Consider the following 27,288-nt stretch of genomic DNA (forward strand, 5'->3'; position numbering starts at 1 on the left):
TAATAATTTAATAATCTAAATAATCATACACTTTTCTGATTTGTGATAGTTATATATATTTTCATTTAAATATGTTACACGTACATTAAATGTCATATTTATGAAAAAAATGATAATTAAGGGAACGCTGACCATATATGATTGTTTTACCGACTTTTCTTTTTATTGGCTATACAGATTGAAATCCTTGTCCACAATTAAAGTACTGATAATAATGAAGGAGCGCTGTAATTTCGTATAAAGAAACAATAAAAGTTAAAAAATTACAGTTGTTTATCGATCTCTTGCATCAGTTCATAACAATACTTATTTAACACAAAAGTTCTGCAATTTATTTGAATACAAAATATGGCGCTCCCAATAGAGATGACGTGAAAGAATAATACAGAAATAATAAAAATGAGATTAAAAGCCTGCAACAAAAGATTCGTACTTGAATTAATTATGTATTCATATATTAATATGCATCCATAAATATTCAATTTTATTATATATTTATTTATAAGAATTAAATCAACTATAATAAAGCAAGATAAAATATATATCTAAAAGAATCTAAAAGAATAAAGATAGATTTATTTAAAATTTATTTAGATAAAAGTTGAGAAGAAAGCGACGAGAGAATTTGCAAAATGCGCGAGATACAAACGAGATCTGAATTACCGACCGGGTTATCATTCACACATTATATTCTCGATTTGGCCGCGCGAGGGCATTACTGTCGATAAATCCATGTCAAAGTATACATATATGATTGTCGAATTGTTATCCTCAGCTGTGCTCGGCTGTGCACGACGATGATTAGGTGTCGCAAAAATATTGCGTAGAATCACTTCCTACTACGGTTGCAAAACGTCAACGTGACAGTAGCAGTAAAACATGAATCGCAACGTGAAGAAGTGGACGATAAATCGTACCCTTTGCATTTTTGTCGTCTTGACATTTTTATGCGTAAACACCGGTCGTTGTTTACATGAAGAGGATGGAAAAACCGATTCGCCGGTGCCGATAGTGCTTTGGCATGGAATGGGTAAGTTTTTTATTTTGCAATTATTTGTTATTTTTATTGTGATTTTTTTCGTAACGTATCAGTTGCTTCCTCACTTTCTATACTTAAATTGATCTAAGTACATACTTTCTCTTATATTTCTCCCCCTCTTTTTTAAAGCATAATTCTGCGAAAATTTTCAATATTTTTTTAATATAATTATTTTATTTTTATTAAATTATTTTAATTATAATATGTTAATTATAATTATTCTAATTATGATTATTATAATTATAATTATTTTATTTAAACATAAGTTGTAACATTCTTTACAACTGTGGCATCGTTATGCAAACGTAAAATTTTAATACTTAATTGTCAATTTTACTTTAAAGAATGTTATTGTATTTATATTTAAAAGAAATTATTATCTTATCATAACAAAAAACCAATATATAATTATCAGCTTTCTGGTGTATGTAAATATTATGATTATTGTTCATCATTTTTAAAAATAAAGTGAGTTGTACAGTAAAACTTTTTCTTATAATTACAGATTAAACATTAGTCATCATAAAATTAGTCATATCAAGCTAAGATAAAATGACTTTTTTTGTGTCACAAGTATTATGTTTATATAGAAATACTTTGTAATTTTAATTATCTTGGATATTAATCTTTTTTTGAAATATTATATTAATAAATATAATAATATATATTTGCAAGCACAAATAGAATTTTGGAAATATTTCTTTCTGACAACTCAGAGTATTATTTTTTATTTAGAATTTAACTGATCATTGTTTTTCAGAATTTTCAATTATTTAACTATAATGATTGAAATGTATCTTTTGTAGGTGATAGTTGCTGCTTCTCTTTCAGTCTTGGAAAAATACAAGATGTTCTTCAAAAAGAAATACCTGGAGTCTATGTTAATTCTATACGCATCGGAGAAAATGTTGTAGAGGTTGGATATAATAACAAGTGTTTAATAGTAGAAAAAATATTACATAATAATAACATAGAATTTATCTTACTTCTTTATTCTATTTGTATTCTTTTTTTATTTACATTTAATTTATTCATTCTAATCTTACTCCAATAATACACATTTTTATATGACACTTGTATTGATGCTGTTATTTGATAATTGGATATTCTTTGCATCTTTATTCAATATTACTTTCTAATGTATTTTCTTTCTTTTTAATAGGACGTGGAGAACAGCTACTTTGGAAATATTAATGAACAAATTAAACATGTATGTGAGCAACTGTCGCAAGACCCAAAACTTCAAAATGGATACAACGCTATTGGGTTCTCTCAAGGGGCTCAATTTCTGTAAATTGGCTTATTTAGTGCTACAATAATATAATTTTAATTGAAATAATATAATATTTAAATATATTTAAAATTATATAATTCTTATATCTCCACATAAAATTATTTTCTCTATTAATAGGAGAGCGATAGCACAAAGATGTCCCAACCCACCGATGCTGAATCTAATATCTTTGGGTGGTCAGCATCAAGGTGTTTTCGGGATACCAAGGTGTTCGGATACATCTCGATTGTGCAATTATATGCGGCGCATGCTGCACCATGGCGCATATTTATGGTAAAAAATAATTATTAAGTGTTAAGAATTATTTCATTTAACAGATAAAAAAATGTCTTTTTTATACCCAATATTTTTTCTAATAAAAAAAATTATTAAGTGCTTGTTAATAATTATTCATTTAACAGATAAAGAAATGTCTCTTTTATATCCAATATTTTTTTCTTAGGTATATTCAAGAGTCCTTGGTACAAGCTGCCTATTGGCACGATCCCTTAAAGGAAGTCGAATACCAACAGAAAAATATTTTCCTCGCCGACATCAACAACGAGAAGAACATCAAAGTGGTACAACATTAATTTATTAATACATTATTGAAATGTGAAATTCTATTAAAACGTAATATAATCTAATATGAGTAAAAGATTACGTCAGAGTATCGTGATACAGAATTTTAATTATCAAAATTTGTATATAAAAACGATAATCAAAATTATTAAAAATTATATCGACTGATCTTTCTTTTATTTTTTATTATTAACATTGTCATTGTTCTTATCAGACATACAAAGAAAATCTTCAGCTGCTGCGAAATTTAGTTCTTGTAAAATTCGAAAACGATACGATGGTCGAACCAACAGAGTCGGAGTGGTTCGGATTCTACAAACTTGGCCAGGCGAAGGAGATACAGAAACTGCAGGAAAGTGAGCTGTATCAACAGGTAAATAATTGTACACGATCGCTTAATACATCTCTCCTTTATTGGGGAATACAGAGGAATTTATTAAAAATAAAATAAAATTTTGAATTAAGGCTAAGCCCATGCTGAAATTATGACGTCAGAGAAAGCACACGCTGAGAATTCTTGCGTGCCATTTTTAGATAAAGAATTTTCAGCGTGTATTTTCTCATCTCTGACGTCATAATCTAACATGGCCGCGGCAAGGATCCAGGAACTCTAAGGTTTATTTAATTTCTCGTGCCAAAAAATTTGAATATTAAATACATATTATTAATTATTATTAGTAATATTATTAATATTTTATTATAATTAATATTATTATTATATTTTATTTATTATAATACTAATATATAATATTTTATAATTATTATATTATTATTATATATTATTATTATAATATTAATAATTATTAATGCATATTAATTATATTATTATCATTTTATTATAATTTATTATTATTAAATATATATGCATTATTTGTATTTGCTCATTTTTAGGATTGGCTCGGATTACGCGCAATGGAAGAAGCCGGAAAGATCCAATTTCTTTCGCTACCCGGCGATCACTTGCAATTCACGTTTTCCTGGTTCGTCGAAAATATCATTAAAAAATATTTGATATAATTTCTCGGAGAGATATCTGCCTGGGCATTCTCCATCTACGAGAAAGTAAGTTTAAATACTCTCGAATTAAATTAAAACGACGTGCAAATATATATAAAATAGAAAGAAATTTTTTAAAAATAAAACTCAAAATTATACTATTTTCTATAATTATATTCTAAATAAGTTCCCCTTCCTAATTCTCCGGATTACCACTATCTTCTATCGCGAATATTAAATTAAAAAATTGCTTTCTGATCAATATAATTTTTTTTTCCATTTGTAAGGATAATAATAAGCAGCAGAGAATCTGTAAAATCTGTACATCTGCGACAATAATTTATTCTCTCCCTCATTCGGTCCCTCCAATTTATTTCGGGGGATTCTCCCCGTCTTTTCCGCGACGCGGAATAATAACGCGCCGCGGAAACCGCGGAGGGCTGATCGAAGAGAGCCCGCAAAAGAGAATGCAACGTAATTCGTACTGTTCATTGTCGCATGACGCGATTGTATATAGACCACCGAGGGGTGGGAGGGGGTGGGTCGGGGGAGGGAAACGCGAGGGTGCGCCGCCGCCATCCGCTTCCCTCCCTCTCTTGCACAACAAAGCCGCGGGATGAGAAAACATTAATCTAGGCATGTTTTGCAATCTCGCCCGCTCTCGCGGTGTAGCTACATATAATGGAACACTGTTATTGCTACGCTGTTATGGCGTGCGCGCACAATGTTCGTTTCGTACCTCTTCCTCTTCCTCTCTCTCTCTCTCTCTCTTCATCGTAGCAGCAGCAGACGTCGTCGTCGTCGTCGTCATCGTAGATACAGATTGGGAGAGGCACGTGTGTTCGCCAGAGAGCGACCAAGATTAATATTTTGATGGTAACGAAATGAAGAGACGAGAAGAAGATTCCTGGTCGACACTGACGGCTTCCGGGGAATCACAAAGGTGTGCTTTACTGAATACATTCTTATATAGGGTGTTCGGTAACTAACGGACCAATGATTAAGGGCGGATTCTCGGGCCAATTTGGAGACGATTTTTCCTTAGCAAAAATGTTGAGAAGTCAATAATTTTCGAGTTATAAGCGATTGAAAAAATGGGTTTTTTGAAAACTAAACGTTTGGAGTTAAAAGTCTAACATAATTACATTTTTCAGTTAATTTCAGGTAGAGTTTACTATAATAAAATTTTAATTTGAGACTTACAATTAGTTATAAAGATACATAATGACAAATATTGGAAAGTTGTAAAAAATGATGACTTTTCGATATTTTTGCTGAGGAAAAATCGTTCCCAAATTGACCAAAGAATCCACTTGTAATCGTTGGTCCGTTAGTTACCGAACACCCTGTATAATACCCAGACGCGGTAGCGTCTCGCTAAGTTATATCTTTCATTCGTCAAATTAAAATACAATCTACAAAAAAAAATATCGAAAGATATCGAATATATATATACAGGGTGTATACTCCCTGGAAAAACCTGAAAAATCCTGGATTTATCATGAATTTGATTTAAATTCAGGGAATTTTTTAAAAAATTGTTCCTTTCATTTTAAAATATAGTTTTAAAGAATATAAAATTTATTAGTTTCATATAAAGTATGTATTAAAATATATTTTATTATAATATAATACTATATTACATTATTATATTTAAAAATACTTTATTTATGTTAAAAAATTATGGATAACGTTATAAACTTATTTCAAAATTGTATTCTAAATATTATTTAAAATACTTTAATTTTACTTGGAACAAAATTTTAAACAAAAGTACCTAGAAAATTATATGGAATCCTCAGGGAATTTATTTCTAAGATTTGAGTATACATCCTGTATAATCCAGAGTAATAACTAGTTAATTAATTAAAAGTTAAAAAATTTAAGTTAGCTTAGTTAATTTAAAATGTATTAATTGTTAACTTCAACTAGTTATTTTTGACCTTAAATTCCTTCTTTCTTAAGTTAAATTTTTTATCTCTAAATACCATTATAAACGTATTATTTTTAAATTAAAGTATTAATTTTGATGTTTATTTGTCATCAATTACCAAAAAATATATTTCTGTATAAAAATCAAAATTTTTATTAGAAATTTTAAAAGGATAAAGTTGATAATCTTGAATTTTATTACAGGTTGATTTTCAAACGAGCTTGAAAAATAATTTTAAAATTCAAGATTTATATAAAAGTTGATAATAAATAACATATGGAGCATATCATCAGATTCTCTCGCCACGTTTTTTTTTTTATTTAAATTCTATGTATTCAAGATTATCAATTTTATATAAATCTTGAATTTTAACTGAGAAGTTATTTTTCAAGATTTGAAGATCAACATAAAATTCAAGACTCACTTATTTCTTCTCTCGAAATTTTTTAACTTTTTTATGTGTATAAAAATATTGTCTCGTTACACGGTTCTAATAAGACTATTGAACAATATAAATTAAAATGTTTCTCCTTTTTATATATTTATATGAAAAATTTTAGAAGATGATTCTGTGTTGAAAATTAAGAAGGGTTTTTCATAAAAATATATACTCCTTTCCTGAGAAGTTACACTTTTTTTAAAGGGAGAAGTGAAAATTAGGGTTTTTTTTTCTTGAAAATTATTGATTTTACGAAAAAGATTACATAAATAAAAATATTTCTAAAAAAATCAACCTTTCTAACACATATTTTTAGATGATCACATTTCGATCGGTTAAAAAGTTCTGATAAAAAATTGAATATAAAGGTTGTTAGGTTTCATCCTCTTACAACGATACGAGAAGATTAAAAAAATATTAATAAATATCCTCTTTCACTATTGTAAAATGTCCACCAAATTTTATTTTTTTAACTTGTCCAAAATTTGAAAGAAAAAAAATGAAAACCTAATATTCCCTTCCTTTTTGAAGAAGTGTAACTTCTTATATGAAAAACCTCTCTTAATTTTCGATAGAGAATCTCCTAAAATATTTCACACTTATTTAGAAACACCCTATATATATATAATTTAAATATTTGTTACTATTTCAAAACTCTCGTGTTCGCGTTATTTCATTTCGCTCGTGCTCTAAATAAATAAAACGTCCCTCCGAATCATCCCCTCTTCGCTTTTCGCGCTCATTCCATTCCTCATTAAATGCAAACGATGAAGCGGCCAAGAACACCGCGAGGATTATTACCGAGAGGCCGGCGCATCCCTTCGGCGCCCAATCGTGGATGTCCTTAGAAGGGCCGCCTCTCGTTGCGATTTCACCCCCTGGAGAGGTTTTCGCGCCGGAGGGAGCAATGAAGGGGAGGAAAGGGTGTATAATAAATAGAGGACCGTGAAATGCACCGCTCGCATCATTTTGTGCGAATAATAAAGGGAGATAAATCGGTGAAAATTTATTTAGGATAGTGAATATTAAAGATAAAAAATTTTACGATTTTTGACATTGAATGACGTCATTGGACGTTAAAATGATGTCATTTTGACGTTTAATGATGTCATTCAATGTCAAAAATCGTTTAATTTTTTATCTTTAATATTTACTATCTTAAATAAATAAATTTTCATTTTTGACGTCATTAGTTAAAATAATGTCATTTTGACATTTAATGATGTCAGTTTGCTTGGAAATGTGCGTTTAAACTAGGTAGCAAACATACGTCATTTTGACATCGAAGGACGTCAGTTTTCTACTTGATTATTTGCTTCATAAATTATTTATATCACTTCAAATTCTGCTACATCAATTTTTTAATTAAATTTGAAATAATTATAATTATTTAATTATATAATTATAATAATAATTAAATTACACGAATAAAAGTATATCGCAGGTAGTAAACGTACGTCATTTTGACGTCTAATGACGTCAGTTTCTACTTGGGTATTTGCTTCATAAATTATTTATATTACTTTAAATTCTGCTACATTGATTTTTTAATTAAATTTATATAATAATTATCATAATATTTAAATAATTATAATTATTATAATTATAATAATTCTTATAATTGTAATTATAATTATAGTTATTAAAATAATAATAATCCAACGTAGAAAAGGATTTTATACGCTATTTGTCAGAATTGCCTCGCTACTTTGAGCCTCTTTTTTTTCTTTTCTAACATCGCACAAGTTAAAGCGGCGTCTTTGTGAACTCTTGCGGTCTGCGAATATCGACGACATGTCGCCCTTTTTTTCTCCCTCCACTGAAGTTTTATCGAGGAGAACTTGACAAGTTATTAATAGAAGCCTCTTTTTGATATCTCATTCTCGCTTCCGTGAATTAACATCCCCTCAAGGCTCTCTCAAAAGATTTTGGTATAACACATAACAGTGAAAAATTCAGATAATTTAAAAAATAGTAGTCATCAATTGTGATTTATATAATTTTTATTATTGTACATTTTTATTTATTATTTTTATTATTTTATTATTTATTATTTATTATTATTATTGTTGTTGTTGTTGTTGTAAAAGAATAGTTCTTTTGTGTTACTTTTTATATTACATTGAAATATCAGATGGATTGAAATGTAAAAGAAATTATACGCACAAAAATTAAAAAGATCTCTTCCTAATTTTTCTTAAATAAAAGAGCCGAGTAGTTAATTAAAATGCGATCCTTTTAAAAAATAATTTTTTTTACGGTAACCATCAAATATATTTTGTTTGCATCTTTTATCGCTGAAAATTCAATCGCGATTCCGCAACATGTTAACTAATCAATGACAAATTAACTTTGGGTCGGTCAAAGAACATCGGGGGGCTAAGTTTAATTCGGATTGTGAGCGTGAGTGGTAGGTATGCAGCAATGTTCTCGCGTCAATGACTTGGAGTGAATGCATCGACGAGCGATGCGAATGCGCCCCTGAATGAAGGGAACAAATTTTTGTCCGATTAATTAAGGACGCGCGGGGCCCATCGTGTTCTTTTGACTCCCACAGACGTGACAATATGAATATTAAACTATTGTTAGGCGCATATGCGGGGTGTGCTGCCCTAAAACCCCCTGACGTGTTCGAGCGGCCGCAAGAAGATTAGTCTGTTTCGCTTTGTCCCTCTTCCATTTTCCTCTTCCTGTCAAAGTTTAGGGTCTAGGGAGCAAAACCGAGTCTTTCGGCAAAATTTTTCAGATTTAGCGTTTTATTTAGAATTATTTTATTCATCATTTCGTAATGTAACAAAATTAAAGTGTTACACATTATTTTCTCCGTCATAATGACTTCAATTTTTTTAATTGAAAAAGATACCTAAACGATTGAAAGATAAAAAATGTGAGGGAGCTCTTAAAAAATAAAATGGAGAAGTCATTGTTTTTTTAAATAGGATCATAATTTTTTTATATAAATATTTTATGTAAAGTTGATTTAAAATTGTTTACATTAAAGTACAAAATATGCCAATTATTATAAGGAATCGATTTATATTAAAAAATATAGTGATTCTATTTTTAAAAAGTTAAGGGGCTCCCCATTTTGTCCCTTAAGAGTCCCCCAACATTTTTTTATCCCTCAAATATTTAGAAATCCTGTCTCATTTAATTAAAAAAATATTGAAGTTATATTGAAGTTAATATTTAAGTTATTTAGTTAGATATTGAAGTTATATTGAAGCTATATTGAAGCTATATTGAAGTTATATTGAAGTTATTGAAGTATCTCAAATAATAGTGAAGAATAAAACCTTGTATATTTAATATGTGTCAAATTACTTCTTTTAAAAAATTTCAAAATTAAACATTTTTTTATTTTTTAAAAATCTCGAATCTTTGAGAGTTTATTAATTCTGTATAAGTAAAAAAATAATTACAACCTGATTTTATATGCGTATATGTATTTTAATTATTTCTCGTTATTACATTTAATATAATATGCCATGTTACATAGACACAATAATATAATCTGCACTAACATCTCCATATTTCTTCTTTTCTTTTTTTGCTAAAAATTATTTGGCGAAATTTCTCACTCTTTTTCGCGATCCTAGATCTCTGTTTTGCAACCCTCTCCTTTCACGCGGCGTTTTACCCTCTCGCCGTCATCGGTAAATTTTCTCTTTGTAGATTTTTGTCGGCGTATCTTTAGCCAGGCCTGTTGCGCGAAAGATACGCGGTATATGTGCATACATGTGTAGATTCGTCGGAATTACATTAATGGGATTCATCTAAGCGAGCATCTCGTGTCTTGCTTTAACATCTCTCCCTCTCTCTCTCTCTCTCCACATGCTAAATTAAGTAACGCGCATTTAAAGAGCGAACCATCCGTCCGAATATTTGTTATTTTCAGGGTTGGGTAATAACTAATTAATTAAAAATTAAAAAGTTAATAACTTTTAACTTAGTTTATTTAAAATTTATTTAGTTATTTTTTATCTTAAACTTATTAACTTTTTTCCTAAGTTAAATTTTTTTATCTCTGAATATCATTATTGTTTTTTTTTTAGTTATAAATGTATCATTTTTAAATTAAAGTATTATTAATTTTGATGTTCATTTGTCATCAATTGTATTTAGCAAAAAATATATTTCTATATAAAAAGAAAAATTTCTTTGTTATTTGTTATTATGAATTTTAAAAGAATTAACAAACAAAATTCTAATTTAATAGAAATGTTTTTAAAAATTACCTTTTGATTTAATTTTAGTTAATTTAACCTTAACTTTAACTGAGTTAATTTTTTCTTCATGCAACTTTTTACTTATCTAAATTAATTTTATAAGCAATTAATTTTAACTTAACTTAGTTTAAAAAATTATTAATTTACCCAACCTTGGTTATTTCAGTATTATATGTTAGAAATGATTAAAATAAATTATATTTTATTCTACTTTAACAATATTTTGGATTTTTAACATTTAAATAAATTGAAATAATTGAAAATTATTGGATCGATCGCACTTTTAAGCAATAACGCAATTTTTTTGCATTATAAGAGAAAGTTTTAGAGTGTCGAATTTCAAAAATTTTACATTATTAATTAAATTTTCGAATATTTTTGAATTACTAAAAAATGTCTAAAATTTTGTACAAGAAAATAAATGTTTGATGTTAAAATATTTTTTTTTTTTTAATTAAAATTTTTTAAATATTTGGGGTAACATACATATATATTAAGAAAATGAATATATTATTAGAAAACTGAATAATATAAAAATTCAAAAATTTTTTATGAATTCTATTTTCAATTTCTTGGATTTATAAACTTAAATTCTTAAATTCTCGAATTTTTGCTCTTTTCTAAAAACAATATTTTCTTTAAGTTCCTTTTCAAGAGATTTAATTCATCTGAGAATAATTAATTTGTTTTAAGACTGAAGAAGAATTAATTCATTCATTTCTATGTATTTGACTTAATACAATATTTTTTATCATATATATAATTCATGATATTTTAGAATTTTTTAGATGAAATTTATTACTTCTTAGAGATCGAGAATTGATGATGAATAATTTCATCATAAAATTACTTCAACTGTTACCTAATTAATGTAAATATAAAATTTTTTTTTTAAGTTTTTAACTAATACATGATTTCTTAAATTTTTCTTTATTATATATAATTTATTTTAGATATTTTAGAATTTTTTTTAGACGAAATATATTATTTCTTAGATAGATAATTGATGATTAATTTCATCATAGTTACTTCAACAGTTACCTAAAATTAATGTAAACTTTTTCCAATAATAATAAAATCGAAATAAATTTAATAAATCAAGCGTTAGAGAGAGAGAGAGAGAGAGAGAGAGAGAGAGAGAGAGAGAGAGAGAGAGAGAGAGAGAGAGAGAGAGAGAGAGAGAGAGAGAGAGAGAGAGAGAGAGAGAGAGAGAGAGAGAGAGAGAGAGAAATAATTAATTGCGTCTTATAATGAAATAGGCCGGCGGCAAACTGTATATCGTGAGTATTTAGAGCAACAAATATAGAAAAAGATAAAAAGTCCCACCGTTCATTATTTTTAAGGTGGATTGGCTGAGATATTATATACCCCGTCTACCGACGTAATCAATGAATGGACCAGGCGGACAATCCCTCTGTGACAAAAGCCCGACATTTTCCGGCTTTTCTGTCTCATTACCGTAATAATGCAAATGAAAAGGAATTTTGCGAGTTTGTTCGGTGCGCCTGCTTTTCTTGCTTTTTGCGACCAGCATCTCCATTTTTCATCCGTCGCTTTCTACCAGAGAACTTAACGCTATAAAGAGATAGAACGTTGATTATAGCCCTCTTTCTCTCTATCGTCTATAATTTTTAATTAATTAATGTACTTGTTCATTACATATTATGAAAAAAAGCATATGTGTATAATTGTATAAAATATTTGCCAGAATGATATAATTATAGATGCGGTGTTATATAAAAATTTGTGTTGATTTTTATATAACTATTAAATTTGATATTGTGTTGACTTTTATATAACTATAACTATTAAATTTAATATTTATTTTGATAAAATTTGGTACAAATTTTATTTATATTTGCCAATGAAATAAAAGATATTATCTACAAGCAATATATATGTATATACACCTAGGTAGCAAGCATACGTCATTTTGACGTCAAGTAACGTCATTAAATGGCAAACTGACGTCATTAGACGTGGAATAATGTCATTAGACGTAGAATGACGTCATTAGATCAAAATATAGATCAAAATAACGTCAGTTTGTCGTTTAATGACGTCAGTTTGCTACTTGGCTAAATAAAAGATTTCAAGTAATATCTTAAGTAGAAAACTGACGTCATTAGACGTCAAACTGACGTTATTAGACGTTGAATGATGTCATTAGACGTTAAATAATGACGTCTAATGACTCTTGGATAATTATATTTCAAGTAATATATCTCAGGGAGCAAAATGACATTATTAAACGTCAAAATCACGTCATTGTGACGTCAAATGACGTCATTTTTACGTCTAATGATGTACGCTTGTTACTTGGGAAATAATGTTTAACTAAAAGCACACACTATATAATAATATAAAAATGTATGAGTGTATTAAATATATGTATATACATATATTAAATAATTAAGTCGATAATTGAGAAGTAATCGATGAAAGAAAAAATCAATATTAAACGCGCGACGGCTCTTTTTAGATTTTATCTTTGCGACGAATATAGATCAATCTTTTCACTCTCTCTCGATACGAGGCATATCTGCGAAAGCGACGATGATGAATACATCGCGATTGCGAGTAATTGCGAGATCGTAATCGGGAGATGCGATGCATTGTCTTGTAGTAGAAAGTTTTTATTCCGATGCGATAACGAAGAAACTTCGCCGACTATTGGGTATTCTTAGTTCGTTGCTAGACTTCATTTTTTGTATACTCCGTTCAAATATTAATATTAATGAAACAGGACAGAAAACTGGGTCAGAATTGACTAAAGATTTTCTTTTCCGAGACGTTCTTCGGTTTAATTAATTTTCTAATAATAATATTTGTTGATGATAATTATTTGTATTATTTAGAATTGAAGAAATATTCATGGTTAATAATAATTATATTAATTTTTTATTAGATGCGAAAAAATAAAAGAGGAATAGAAGAAATATGTTTATAACACAAATCTTAAAAAACATACGCAATAAAAATAATTGATGATTATGTAAAAAGATGTAAGGAAGATAAAATAATCATAATAAGAAGAAATAATCATATCGCGGAAATGTGTAACTTCGGATATTTAAAAAAATACTTTTTTATCAACAATTACGCACAAAATAGAGAAGAAAAAAGAAAAACAAAAAAAACCAAGAGAAGAGAAAGAAGAAAAGAACCAAGAGAAGAAAAAAAAGAAAAATCAAAAGAAGAAAATCTAATACATAGATGTATCCAATTTCAGACGTGCAATAATATTAAAAATATTTAAAATAAAATGATTGATGAAGACAAAGAAAATAAAAGAAGAAATAATTATCGTAACAATGTGCGACTCCGGATATTATGGCCATTAAAAAAATACTTCTCTATCAAAAATTACGCAAAAAAAATAGAGAAGAAAACAATCGAGATAAACAAAGAAGAAATGAATCAAGAAAAGAAAAGAAGAAGATAATCTGTTAAATATCCAGTTTCTGATGTGCAATAATATTGAAAATATTTAGAATGAAATGATCAATAATCTTCCATCAAAAATTACATAAAAAAATAAAGAAGAAAAGAATTGAGAGAAGAAAAAAGAAGAAAAGAAGAAAAATATCCAGTTTCTGATGTGCAATAATATTGAAAATATTTAGAATGAAATGATCAATAATCTTCCATCAAAAATTACAATAAAAAAAATAAAGAAGAAAAAAATTGAGAGAAGAAAAAAGAAGAAAAGAAGAAATTAATGTGATAGCAGACATCCAGTTTCAGACGTGCAATAATATTAAGAAAATTCAGATAATCGACAGATGTAATTTTTTTTTCATCGAAAATTGCAATATTGTCGCGAGAAAACACACAAGACAGAGAAGAGAAGAAGAAGATGGAGGATAAAATAATCGGATAGGTGCTTGATATAATGACGTGACCATTGACGAGAATAGGTTCTCCATCGAAAGTTGCGCGAGCGAAAATAAGAAAAATCCAGGATGAGAGAAGTGAAGAAGGATAGAGAGAAAAAATCTGCGCGCACACGCGAAGAGAGAGAATGTCGGTATTCCTCAGACAGAGACACATAGCCCCGAGCTATGTAATTCATTACTAAAGCAATCTCACCCTGGCACCCTCTCTAGCCTGCACCCTGCCGGCAGCCAGCCCTGCCTCCACCCCTGACCCATCAGAGCCGCCCGAGAGAGCCCGCACGTTATAATATAAAAAAAAAGAGAAGATGGGCGGCGGCGGCGGTGGTGGTAGCAAGAGAGAGGGTGGGACGAAAGAAGGGGTAGGGGCGTCCGATTAGAATAGCGCCCCCTGACAACAAAACAAAATGAAACACAAAGCAGTGTTTTCATAATTAAAAAGATTGCGCGCGCTTCTTTCTTCCTACCGTTCCTATTCATGCCTCTTTTCATTTTTCCTCTCTCTCGCCCCCATCCTCCTGTTCTGTTCTCCAAGCTCTCTCTCTCTCTCGCTCTCTTCTCGGACAGAAACGAGAGACACAGAGAGACGGAATTCAATAACCCGTATTAATACCGCGTCGTCTTTAGAAACGGGCAGACGTATTAAAATGTTTTAATCAAAACTCTGGCGCAGGAGTATAATCAAATCCGCGAGTACAATGGTTTTTTTTTCCGAGATGAGTGTGATTTCTTGGTCCGAGAGAATTCGCGAGAATTATTCTCTTAAGTCTCCGACTGAACTAAGATATTACGTTTTTTTTTTTTTATAATTTAGATACAGTCGGGATACGTCAATGATTTGGGATAGATATATTTATACAGGGTGATTCTGAATAAGTGCGAGAAATTTTAGATGATTTTTTGTCGAAAATTAACGAGGACTTTCATATAAACACATATTTTTATGTTTCTTTCTAAAAGAGTTACACTTTTCTAAAGATGGAAGTTTTTATTTTTTTCTCAAATTTTAGACAAGTTAAAAAAATAAAATATGGGCATTTTCTAGTAAAAAAAAGATATTTATTAATATTTTTTATCTTTCCGTATCATTATAAGGGGATAAAACTAGCAATCATGAGGAATTGAATTTTAAAATGAAAAAGCAAAACAAAATGTCTATCAAATTTCATTTTTTAACTTGTCCAAAATTTGAGAAAAAAATAAAAACTCAATTTTCACCTTCCCTCTTTGAAGGAGTTGTATTCTCGGGAAGGGATAGATAGGATACAAATTAAGTTAAAGTTTTTTGCTTACAAAATTAATTTAGTTAACAATAAGTTAAAAGTTTGCAGGAACAAAAAATGAAGTGAGCTAAAGTTAAGTTAAAATTAAATTAACTGAAGTTAAATCAAAAGTTAATTTTTAAAAACATTTATATTAAATTAGAATTTTGTTTGTTAATTCTTTTACAATATATAATAACAAATAACAAAGAAATTTTGATTTTCATATAGAAATATATTTTTTGGTAATTACAATTGATGATAAATGAACATTAAAATTAATAATATAATACTTTAATTTAACAATAATATGTTTATAATTTATAAAAGAACAATAATACAGAGATAAAAAAAATTAATAAGTGTAAGGACAAAAACTGAAGTTAAAAATTAATATATTTTAAATTAACTAAGCTAAGTTAGAAGTTATTAACTGTTAACTAATTAACTAATTATTATCTCTCTTTCTTTTCAATTTTTGACAAAGAATAATCTCATTCAAACGTTGAAAAAAATAAAAACCTTCTTTTAAAAATGATTATCTCTTTAAAAAAGTGTAACTCTATAGGGAAGAGTTTATATGAAAAACCTTCCTTAATTTTCGACAAATAATTAAATTATTCGCGTTTGTTCAACCTTACTCTGTATAGGTATATCAAAATCGAATTTTGCCATATCGCTTATAAATTGAAAAAAAGGAGGGAATGGAGGGGGAAGGAAAAAAATACAAAAACACAGAAAACCCGCAATGTCTCCGCGTTTGCAGTCAATGCGCCGAGTATCAAAGGAATGCGAGAGCTTGGGGGAGAACCGTAAATGGGCGAAGCCCTCTGGGGGTGAGACGAGCGTCGTACAATGTATCAAATATACAGGAGAGGGTTGCGTCAATCAAATGATTGCATATTTATCCGTTCTTCCGCGCGGACATGAGGCAAAATAAATAAATCCACCGTTTCGCTAATTTACGGCGAATTTAATCCTCCCTCCCTTCGTTCTCCCTTCGCGGTTGTCGATTCGCCCGATCATTTATTTGCCGCGTACGATGAAGCGACAAAAGCGATGAGGGAAATGTACGACTTTATTTAGCCCACCGAGCGGAATTTATTTCATTTTCTTTTTCAAAGAAAAATGATGCTGGGATTGGAAAATAAAAGAAACATTCTCTGCTTCCGTTTTTTTTTTTTTTTACAAGCGGATTCGGATTCATTTTTTTTTATAATAAAAATATATTTTTCACATTTTGTTTTAGGTATAGAATTGAGAAGAAAATATATACGCGAGTTTCTCTCGTCTGTAACAGAGATTGTAACTTTGTTACATTTTTTGATAGTGAATTCAATTACTTTTCGAATTTTTGCATGTTAAAAAACAAATGTTTTGAAATTACAAAAAAATTTAAGGCGCAAAAAAGATGATTTTGACTGTATAAATAAATTTTTTAAAACTAAAGAAACATTTTTTTTAAATTTTATACTTACAGAATTTGAAAAAAAATGTTTTAATGTTTTTGAAATAAATTAGGTTTTTTGATGAAAAATATTTAAAATTATTATCAAAATTATATATTGTGCATTTTAAATCTATAATAATATTAATTATATAATTATAAAATTATTTAAAATTATAAATGTTTTATTTTTTAATTAAAATTATATAGTTTTATTTTGTTGTTATATTTTCATATAAACAAAATATTTAATAAATATAAAGTTTATGTGTCTTTTATATATAATTTAATTTTGTAATAATATGATACAAATAAAATTGCAACTCGTTATTTTTTGAATAACGATAATGATAATGAGTTATACTATTATAACGTCATTTTATTCACAAGTCTGATTTTAAATACATTTTATATACAAAAATATGTATATTTTATATTATATTATGTGTACATATTAATATATTATACCTATACATATTATAACTTTTCTTACTGAGATTGCAGCTGAAGAGAAGAAGCAGGGAGAAGAAACGGGGTTACCTTCACTCTTCTGCTTCCTTTTTATGTGTGAAGAAGAAGAGAACTCTAATATTACACGTTTCTTTAGTCTTCAATCTATTTAGATTCTACTTGAAAGTCTATATTTTTTCTTGCGAATATAACTCAGAAACCAAAGTGAGAAAAACAAGAAATTATATATTATTATTTGTTTACCCAATAATTTCTTAAGCGATTAAGAGGGCCAAAAGAAGATTCCAACAAATGTATCAGCTTCTAATCAATTAACTATAACATAAATTTATAAAGATTTGTTCTCCAATCTGCGTTTTTCGATATTGAATTTTTCAAATAAATAATATATATTGTAGAAAGTTTATATATATTAAAATTTGTGTACATTTGATGTATTATATATATATATATATATATATATATATATGTATATTTACTTTAAGGTCTATCGATGATGCTACCACCTGCGACACGGTTTTCAAGGTCATCCTCCCTCGAAGAAGAAATCGAAGAGAACCGGCTTGGCGATGAGCGATCGAACTTTCTTAGCTTTCTCGAAAAAGAAGAAAAAACCCAGGTAGCAAATGTACGTCATTTTTACGTCAAATGACGTCATTTTGATGTCGAATGACGTTATTAGATGCCGAATGACGACATTTTGATGTCGATGACGTTATTAAACGTCGAATGACGTCAGTTTGTTACTTGGGCAAGAAATAAAGAAAAGAAGAAACAAACGTCATATTGATGTTTAATGACGTCAGTTTGCTACTTGGGAAAGAAAAGAAGAAGAAGCAAGGAAGAGAACATACGTGAAGAGAGAAGAGGGAGAAAAACGCGTAAAGCGCGAACGAAACGCGGATGAAGAATGACGAAGAGAAGAGAAGAGAAGAGAAGAAAAAAGAAGAGAAGAGAAGAGAAGAGAAGAGAAGAGATAGAGGAGAGGCGAGGAATCTAGCTGGAGCGAAAGGGATAAAAGGACAAAATATACGCAGGAAGAGAGAGAGAGGAGGGAGAAGAAAATGGAGGGTGGAGAGGAAGAGGGAGACCGCGATTTAGCGGATTTTCACAAATCTCTCTCTCTCTCTCATTCTCTTTTCGCGGAGGGGGTGTGCGCGATTCTTAACGCGACGGGACCCGCCCTCCGGCATTCGCCCGGCCAATCGGGTGCGAGGACGGAGGGTGGCTACCCCTGCACAAACCTACCCTCGCTCGCTTGCCCTCGACGACGACTCTTCTCTCGCATCTGAAGAGATTCCGCAGTGCTCTCGCCATGTTCGCGCCAAACGAGCGGTCGTCCATCGTTTTCGTCGTCTTGCTGCGATAGCGAGGATCTCCTCCAGGAGAGGGTTCCGGTGGAGACTCGTCTACTCTTCCGGGAACCATCAAGAGCCCCCGGAATTGGCAGGATTTAATTCTAAAGAGGGGACCGCTGCGATGGCGGGCCCGTATTTGTCGCCCCTCGGGCCCCAGGCTGATCTCCTGACCGAGTACATGTTCGGCCGTCGTCGTCAGGTCAGTGTACGTTTCCCTTCATTCCATATTTTGACTTGCATCGACCGACGGCGTGATTGATCCAGTGCACCGATGTTTCAATGAAACTTATTGGTACCCCCACGTTTATTTTTCCGGAAATAGAGGGTCTCCAGGATCTCCGTTCGAGCAGACAAGTATATACAGGGTGTATATTCCCTGGAATTTTCAAGGAATTTAGTTCTACTTTGAAAAATTCTGGAATTATCATGGAATTATTGATTTGAACTCAGGGAATTTAAAAAAAAAGTGCCTTTTTGATTTTAAAATATAGTTTTAAAGAATTTAAAATTTATTAGTCTTATATAAAGTATGTATTAAAATATATTTTATTATAATATAATACTATATTACATTATTATATTTAAAAATACTTTATTTGTGTTAAAAAATTATGGATAACGTTATAAACTTATTTCAAAATTGTATTCTAAATATTATTTAAAATACTTTAATTTTACCTGAAATTTTGAACAAAAATATCTGGAAAATTATAAAATTCTCAGGGTATTTATTTTTAAGATTCGAGTATACACCCTATGTATATGTTTGGAGATTCTCGATCTCTTTATTCCCAAGACTGTTTTTTATATGATAAAAAATTCATTTGTCACGATTCGTTGGATAAAATATACCTACATGAAATGTGAAAAAAGACAAAATTTGTGAAGATAATTCGAATAATTCTGCTAATCATGTCCCAGATAACAAATTTACGTCATTTTGACGTCGATGACGTCATTAGACATTAAAATGACGTCGTTTTGACGTTTAATGACGTCAGTTTTGCTACTTGGGATGTGTAAAATTAATTGTCTAGCAATAAAATGATATAGAAAAAAGATGTATAAACTATAAAATAAAATGAATATTTAATCTTTTATTATAATGAATAAATTAAAAAAAGAAAACCGTTTATATTAAATATATTATAAATATGTGTGTCATAATATATGAAATATATTTATATAATTTCTTTTTGTTATATAATCCATAAAACGGGAAAAAATAATAAAAATAATGGAAATTAAAAGAACTGAGAATTTGCCTATATAAAATTATATATCATATTTTTATACATTTATATCAATAATAAAATATGAAAGATTTACAAGGTGTTTCTAAATATGTGCGAAAAATTTTAGGAAATAATTCTTTGTCAAATATTAAAGAGGATTTTTCGTAAAAACATATACATATCTTATATCCCTCCCTGAAAAGTTATACTTCTTTAAAAGAAATATGGTTATTTTTTTCTTGAAAACTAGTAATTTTTACGAAAAAAATAAAAGAGATAAAGTTTTTAAAGAAATCAAGTTTTTCTAACAAAAAATTGAATAAGGATTGTTAGTTTCATCTCTTTATAACGATATGTCGAAAGATCATTAAAAAAATATTAATAAATATTCTTTTTGGAAAATATCCATCAAATATCATTTTTTTTAATTTGTCTAAAATTTGAGAAAAAAATTAAAAACCTAATTTTCAGCTCTTCTCTTTTAAAGGAATTTTTGATAAAAATCATTTCCTAATGTTTTTCGCACTTATTTAAAAACATCCTGTATATAAGAGTAATTTTTTTTTAATTTTCTAAAAAAATTATTTTTTTCCTTTTTTTCTATATATATTAATATATATTTTTTATTAAATGTCATAACGCGCTATGCGATTAAAAATCGTTGAATGTTTTAACAAAAGTAGGAGAGACCAGGGAAAAATATAACATTTTGCTTATTTGTATTGATATCTTCGATTTGCTTGTTTATTAATAAATCTGTTCTATCTCATTAGATTACTGCATTCTTTACCTATTATTTGGTATGGATAAAACTTATGGACATTATACAATTACGTGGAAAAATCGAATTTTATATAAATTGAAATTTGTTACAATTGTCCCTACCCCTAGAGCTGGTTATAACAGGGCTGAAAGTTGATTTTAACAAGCTAAAATAAAATTAAAACAAACATATAATCAATGTAATGGAACGTTTTATTTCTTATAAACTTTTTTAATAATTCTAGACATTTTTAATTATTTTAAACTATATAAGTAATGAAACAAAATTATAAAATAATTATAAAAACAAAATTATACGAACATAAAATAAACGAAATTATACAAACATAATAAACAAAAATTATACTTATATTATATTATATTTCGATATCTGTTATATGAAAAAATTTTTTTGTATATTTCATCTCTTTTATCCTCTGGTCTCCCCTACATAAAATTCGAGAATTTTCGTGACATTTGTATACATAATATTCGAATTCTTGTCTTTTTCAAGCAGAGACGCAATCGGACGACGTTTACGCCGCAACAGCTTCAGGAATTGGAATCTCTCTTTCAGAAGACGCATTACCCCGACGTTTTCCTTAGAGAGGAAGTCGCACTTCGGATATCGCTCTCGGAAGCACGTGTTCAGGTGAATTTATTTTATTGCGATTGCTTCATTAGTTTTACTTACTTCACTTATTACTTCTATTAATAACGTAATTGTACCCATTTTTTCTAATTACTTGTTAAGGGGGCGCAATAAATTTTTTTAATATAAAAAGAATATATAAAATACATATTTTTCTGGTGCAGTTAAAAATGTATTAATTAATATAAACATATAAGATTTTATTAGAAAATGTCTGAAATTAATTAATGAAAAAAACATGCTTAAATAAACAATAAAATAAAAAAGCGCAAGCAAGGAGATATTTTAACTTAAGTAAAAAATTTCAATTAAAGCGAGATGTATTGATTCAAAAATGTTTAATTCGATAAAAAATTTTTTTTCTTTAAAAATATCGTTCGTACAAAAATCAACCAGAAACTTTAAATCCATATCGTTTACGATAAATTTTCTTTTTTTTAATTTCAGTAGCTTTGGAGTAGAAACCCTTTTATCTGGGAAACTATCCCAGATAAAAGCTAATGCTCTCTCGCTTTTGCCTTTTCGGCGTCCGTAGAGTTAAGAAAACTTGCAACCTCAAAATCTACGAAATACGGGCTTCCAACAGATTACTTCATTCCCTAAAACCGTTCACTAATTAAACCCTCCCCCGAAATAAACTCTGTTTCGCGGAAAACACGCGCGGTTTATTCGCTTTCCGAATCCGCTAAACTTTAATTAATGATCGCAATTTATTTCGGTATACCTATAATGTTCTCCACATTTTGGTGTTACTGTGATTTCATATATTATATATACAAATTAGGAAAATGCAATATACATTTGTAATTAAATATTCAAACACAAATTGATGTGCGCGTCAATTTGTATCGAGTTAATATATTTCTTTTAATTTAATTATGAAAACTAAAAATAAATATAGATTTTTCTTCTAGAAAAATCTTTTTATATTGTTTTATACTCTCTATACAATTTTTATATATAATTTTTTTGCGTGTCTAATTATTTATTTATCCTCTAATATTGATATGTCGAATAATTTCTTTCGATATATTTATTATATTATTTATATTATATTTATTAATTTATTATATATATATATATATATGTGTGTGTGTATATAATAAGAAATATAATTAAATATATGAAATGATATAATATAAATGTATTATATTATATTATTATATATTATTATTATATTATATTATTATATATATTATATTATATTATTATATTATATTATATTTTTTAATATCATTCGATATTTTATATCATTTAGAATCTTGTTTTATATTATTACCAAATTAATCAATGCATGATACTAATTCGACTAATTAATTTTGCTGCGATTATACAATAGCAAAGCGATAAAATCAACAAAGCAAAACGGGTCAAGTCAGCCGCGCAGATGTTTCGATTCATTAATTGATATCAGGATACGAACAAAACTGGCTGATCGTATCACAAAAGCCGAAAGCGCGTACATCTGGCTATTATAGGATAGCGACTATTGTGCGAAAACGATTAGGCGAACGCTGATGAATTGACCGGGCAAATCTGTATAAGGAATGAACACACAAATAAAGAGAGAGAGAGAAGTTCATCAAGTAAATTCGATTAATGCTTTCGAATCTCCTCAGCCGCGAATCTCGTCGGAGATTCAGCGTCAAGAGGGTCAACTATGCGGGATCTTTAGCAAATTGGTGGTGCAGTTTCCCTGCGACGGATTAAATCGATATATGCGGAGGAGGGTAATTTTGTCGCGCGAGAAGCAACGATTTAATTGTGATTTTTTCGAGGGATATTTAAGATTTTTGAAAAATAAATTTTATAACGCAAAGTTTCTTCAAAACATAATAAATTCTTCCTCTTGACATTCGAAATTTTCTGAGAATAATAATATTTTATTGTAATAAGTATAATTTATTTATATTAATAATATAAAATATGTTAGATTAAATTGAAAATTTTTTCGCGGATTTATATAATATCTAATTATAATAATATAATAATATAATATAACACTAGTTTACAGCCAAAAATTATTTTAAATTAGAAACAAAATGTTTATTATATTTTTGGATGCTGCAAACTAAATTTTACTAGCATATGTCATATTTCAAAAATAATTGATATTTGATATGTAAAAATAGCCTTTTTATGATATTTAAGATTTTTTTTGTGAAAAAAGTTAATATTATCTGAAAAGTTTAATCAAATATTATAAAAGTAATGTTCATCTCTTATAAAATGCATTTTTCTTTCAATATTTCAATATTTTATTTTTTGGCCATGTTATAAAAAATTAAAACCAGGAACTACGTCTCATATAGAGATGCTCTAAAATTTTTATATGGAAACAATACATTCATAACATCTGATCAGAATTTCTAGATAAAGTTAATCTTTTTTACAAAAAATTTCAAATATTGCAAAAAAGCCATTTTTTGCACATTAAACCTCAATTATTTTTATTTTGAAAACCTGACGTGCTAGTGAAACATTTTGTTTGCAGCATCTAAAAATTTACAAGAAACATTCTGTCTGATTTAAAATAATAAAAAACAATATTTTTTTGCAAACTGGTCTATAATTTTCTAAATATATTATAACTGGTCTATAAATATTCTAAATATATTATAACATTTAATTAATTATTAAATTTAATAAACATTTAAATTATATATTGATTAAAAAATAAATATTACATTTCCTATCTCATTCACTAATTTTTCATATTTATTTAATTCATTTATTTTTTAATCAATAATAAATTAATCTATTAAAATATAATATTATTCGAACGTTTTGAATCTTAAGATTAAATTAAAAATATAATGTATCACTCCAAAGGGATAAGGGAGGGTGGAGAAGAGAAAGCGGGAAGGGGCGAGATTATATATACGATCGGTCAGATGAGGTCTCGGCTCCTCCGCAGGTATGGTTTCAAAACAGACGGGCAAAGTGGAGAAAGCAAGCTCGGTTACAATTGCTGCAGGACGCGTGGAGAATGCGATGCTTGGGTTTAGGGAGCGCGACGCCGCTTCTGCTCGGCCGGCCGCCCCCAGTGAGTCCTGGCGCCGCCGCCCTCGACGCGTCGTCCTCCACGACCTCGCCCTCGTCCTCGTCGGCCCTCACGGCTTCGCCGACCACGAGTGACAAGCTGCCCGAAACCAGCGGTCCCGTGTCGGTCTGTGGGAGGGACTTTAGGATCTTGCCGCCGCCGCCGCCTGGGTAAGCGTCTCCTCGAATTTCAGAAAAAAATCCTTTAATTTTTGTATACAAGATGTTTCCTATAAGTAAATTAAAATAATTCGAGGGGGTATCCCATATTTTAAGAAGAAAAGGTCCTATAAACATTCCAGGTGACAAGTATATATACGTCATTTTGATATCGAATGACGTCATTAGATGTCGAATAATGTCATTAAACGTCGAATAACGTCATTAGACGTCAAAATGATGTCACATTGACGTTTAATGACGTTAGTTTGCTACTTGGGATGTCTTAAGCTGCTTTGTTTTCAAAAGTGACTAAATTGCAAATATTAGTGTTTATAAAATACACGTTCTATTTTATTAATATGTCTTTTTGTTCGGAAGCTAATAAATATTAATAATATTTCTGGTTTATATAATCTCATAGCTTTCATTTAGTTAAATTTAAAAATAGAATCATTCCAAGTAGCAAACTGACGTCATTAAACGTCAAAATGACGTATGCTTGCTACCTGGGATATCTCTTACTTTAAACACATTCCCAAGCAAACTGACGTCATTAAATGTCAAAATGATGTCATTTTGACATCTAATGACATCATTCGACGTTAAAATGACGTACGCTTGCTACCTGGGTTTATATTGCATCATTTTCGTTCATATCTCGACGATTTCGAGATTATCTAAGCAGAATTGCGTTGTTTTGCAGATATTCGGTACCTTGCGACAAATCATCGCCCGACAGAATCAAGTGCCGATGTGGGACACCGCCAAGGATCTGTGCGAGTCCTGTAGATCATCGCGCTGACGTTCTGGCGACGAGAGAGCGACCGCAGGAGGCCGAGATGGATCTCACCCTGAAAGGGCATCATCCAGGCAGGCTGTTCCATCATCATGTGGCGAGCAGCCCTCAGCAAAACGTGGACGAGCCTTTAGACGTCACTCTGAACAGCAGCAAGAATAACTAAGAGTGAAGATAAGGAGAGAAGGTGAATCGATGAAGACGATATCAGCTTCGCGAAAACTTTTGATCCTTTCGAAGTCCTTTCATCCCCGAAATGGTGAATAGTGTATCATATTTGACGCTCGTCGAAAGCGCCTATTTAAGTGCGTTAATCAGTTTCCAAGAGTGAGATAAAAAAAAATTAAGTGAAGGTAGAGAATATATCATTTTCAGTTTTCATGAACATTAAGATTTCTTCTTTTTCTTTGTTTAGCTTCTTCTTGATTTCTTTATGAAGACGATCAGTTTCGCGAAGACTTTTGATCTTTTCAAAATCCTTAAGTGGTGTATCATATTTTTAAAAAATTAAGTGAAGATAAAGAATGCACTTTCAATTTCCATACAAATATTAAGATTTCTTCTTTTTTATCTTCATCTTTTTGACCTCCCATATCTTTCATTTTTTTATGGTACATATATCGTTGTCACTTCCAATTTCCATCTTCTTTCTTATTCTTCATCTTTTTACTTGTTTATTCTCACAAATTTTTAATGAAGACGATATCAGCTTCGCAAAGACTTTTGATCCTTTTAAAATCCTTTGAAAATATCAGTTTTCAAAAGTGAGATAAAAAAATTAAGTGAAGGTAACGAATGCACGTATATGATATATAATAATGTTGTTTTTTCAACTTGAAAGAAATATTAAGATTTCTTCTTTTTTATTTCTTCATCTTTCATTGTTCCAATTTTTTATCCTTTTAATCTTTCATATTTTTCGTATTGTTTTCTTATAATTTAGTTGTTACAATTGTGTGATATATTTATAATAATACGTGTATAAATTCACGCAATTAAAAATTTTAATCAACAAATCCAGATGGTGTCGAGCTAAAGAAAAAGAAAATCGATCTTATCGATAGTATCACGTATTATAATATTTCATCGTTATATATTATATATATATTTTTATCGTTAGAATTATTATTTGTATATATTGAGCGAGTGTAATTTATAGCGTGTCGGTTATTAACATTGGAATGTGCAGTGATTACAGATTGCAATGTGTGATCGAGAATGAAGTATTTTTAAAGCAATATTTTATAACAATAATTAGACGCTAAAGAACTTTCAAGATATCCGAGATATACGTCAATTTTTTCATTATTAAATTAATTATTAAATCTAAAAATTATATATAAATCTAATTATATGTAATTAATTTAATTACATATAATTTTATATATATTTAATTTATATATATATATAATTATATATAAATATTTTAATTATTATAATTATATATAAATTTCTTATTTGGCATTTATATCATCATACGTTTGCAAATTTCAAATATTAGATTTGTTAATTATATCTCTCTGTATATAACTCTCTTTCTCATACTTTTATTATTAAACAATAATAAAAGTTTCTTTCATTGGTTCCAGTGTTAAAAGAAACGTAATTAGAAAAAAAAGATTTATTTTATTCGCCAAATATTTTATCTTTGTAGAAAAGTTGCTATTTATTAGTACATTTATTAGTACCTATTAGTACCTATTAGTACCTATTA

General features: G+C 29.0%; 2 protein-coding genes across 3 annotated transcripts; both read left to right on the forward strand.

Moving 5' to 3' along the window:
• Positions 1-747: 747 nt before the first annotated feature.
• Ppt1 (Palmitoyl-protein thioesterase 1) lies at positions 748-4,051 on the forward strand. Its single transcript, XM_029305750.2, has 7 exons — positions 748-1,030; positions 1,846-1,955; positions 2,202-2,329; positions 2,451-2,606; positions 2,776-2,893; positions 3,109-3,267; positions 3,786-4,051. The coding sequence occupies exons 1-7, from the start codon at positions 880-882 to the stop codon at positions 3,909-3,911; spliced, it is 948 nt and encodes a 315-aa protein (XP_029161583.1). The 5' UTR covers positions 748-879; the 3' UTR covers positions 3,912-4,051.
• Positions 4,052-4,447: 396 nt separating this feature from the next.
• LOC114927967 (uncharacterized) lies at positions 4,448-26,866 on the forward strand. 2 transcript variants are annotated; one of them, XM_085487991.1, is made up of 5 exons: positions 4,448-4,833; positions 18,053-19,130; positions 21,440-21,574; positions 24,492-24,787; positions 25,482-26,866. In XM_085487991.1, the coding sequence occupies exons 2-5, from the start codon at positions 19,047-19,049 to the stop codon at positions 25,738-25,740; spliced, it is 774 nt and encodes a 257-aa protein (XP_085344117.1). In that variant the 5' UTR covers positions 4,448-4,833; positions 18,053-19,046; the 3' UTR covers positions 25,741-26,866. The 2 variants fall into 2 exon arrangements, with proteins under 2 accessions (XP_085344117.1, XP_085344118.1); XM_085487992.1 differs by having other exon boundaries at positions 18,053-19,124.
• The last annotated feature ends 422 nt before the right edge of the window (positions 26,867-27,288 follow it).

The sequence above is a fragment of the Nylanderia fulva genome, unplaced genomic scaffold (genome assembly GCF_048542155.1).
Source record: "Nylanderia fulva isolate GAGA-0341 unplaced genomic scaffold, ASM4854215v1 Scaffold60, whole genome shotgun sequence".
Lineage (NCBI taxonomy): Eukaryota > Metazoa > Arthropoda > Insecta > Hymenoptera > Formicidae > Nylanderia > Nylanderia fulva.

Excerpts from the sequence above, each read along its gene's own strand:
- Ppt1 (XM_029305750.2), top strand. The coding sequence starts at position 880 with ATGAATCGCAACGTGAAGAAGTGGACGATAAATCGTACCCTTTGCATT. Across the intron at positions 1,956-2,201 it reads TCGGAGAAAATGTTGTAGAG|GACGTGGAGAACAGCTACTT; the intron begins GTTGGATATAAT and ends TCTTTTTAATAG. Across the intron at positions 2,894-3,108 it reads ACGAGAAGAACATCAAAGTG|ACATACAAAGAAAATCTTCA; the intron begins GTACAACATTAA and ends TGTTCTTATCAG.
- LOC114927967 (XM_085487991.1), top strand. The coding sequence starts at position 19,047 with ATGGCGGGCCCGTATTTGTCGCCCCTCGGGCCCCAGGCTGATCTCCTG. Across the intron at positions 19,131-21,439 it reads GCCGTCGTCGTCAGGTCAGT|AGACGCAATCGGACGACGTT; the intron begins GTACGTTTCCCT and ends TTTTTCAAGCAG. Across the intron at positions 24,788-25,481 it reads TTGCCGCCGCCGCCGCCTGG|ATATTCGGTACCTTGCGACA; the intron begins GTAAGCGTCTCC and ends GTTGTTTTGCAG.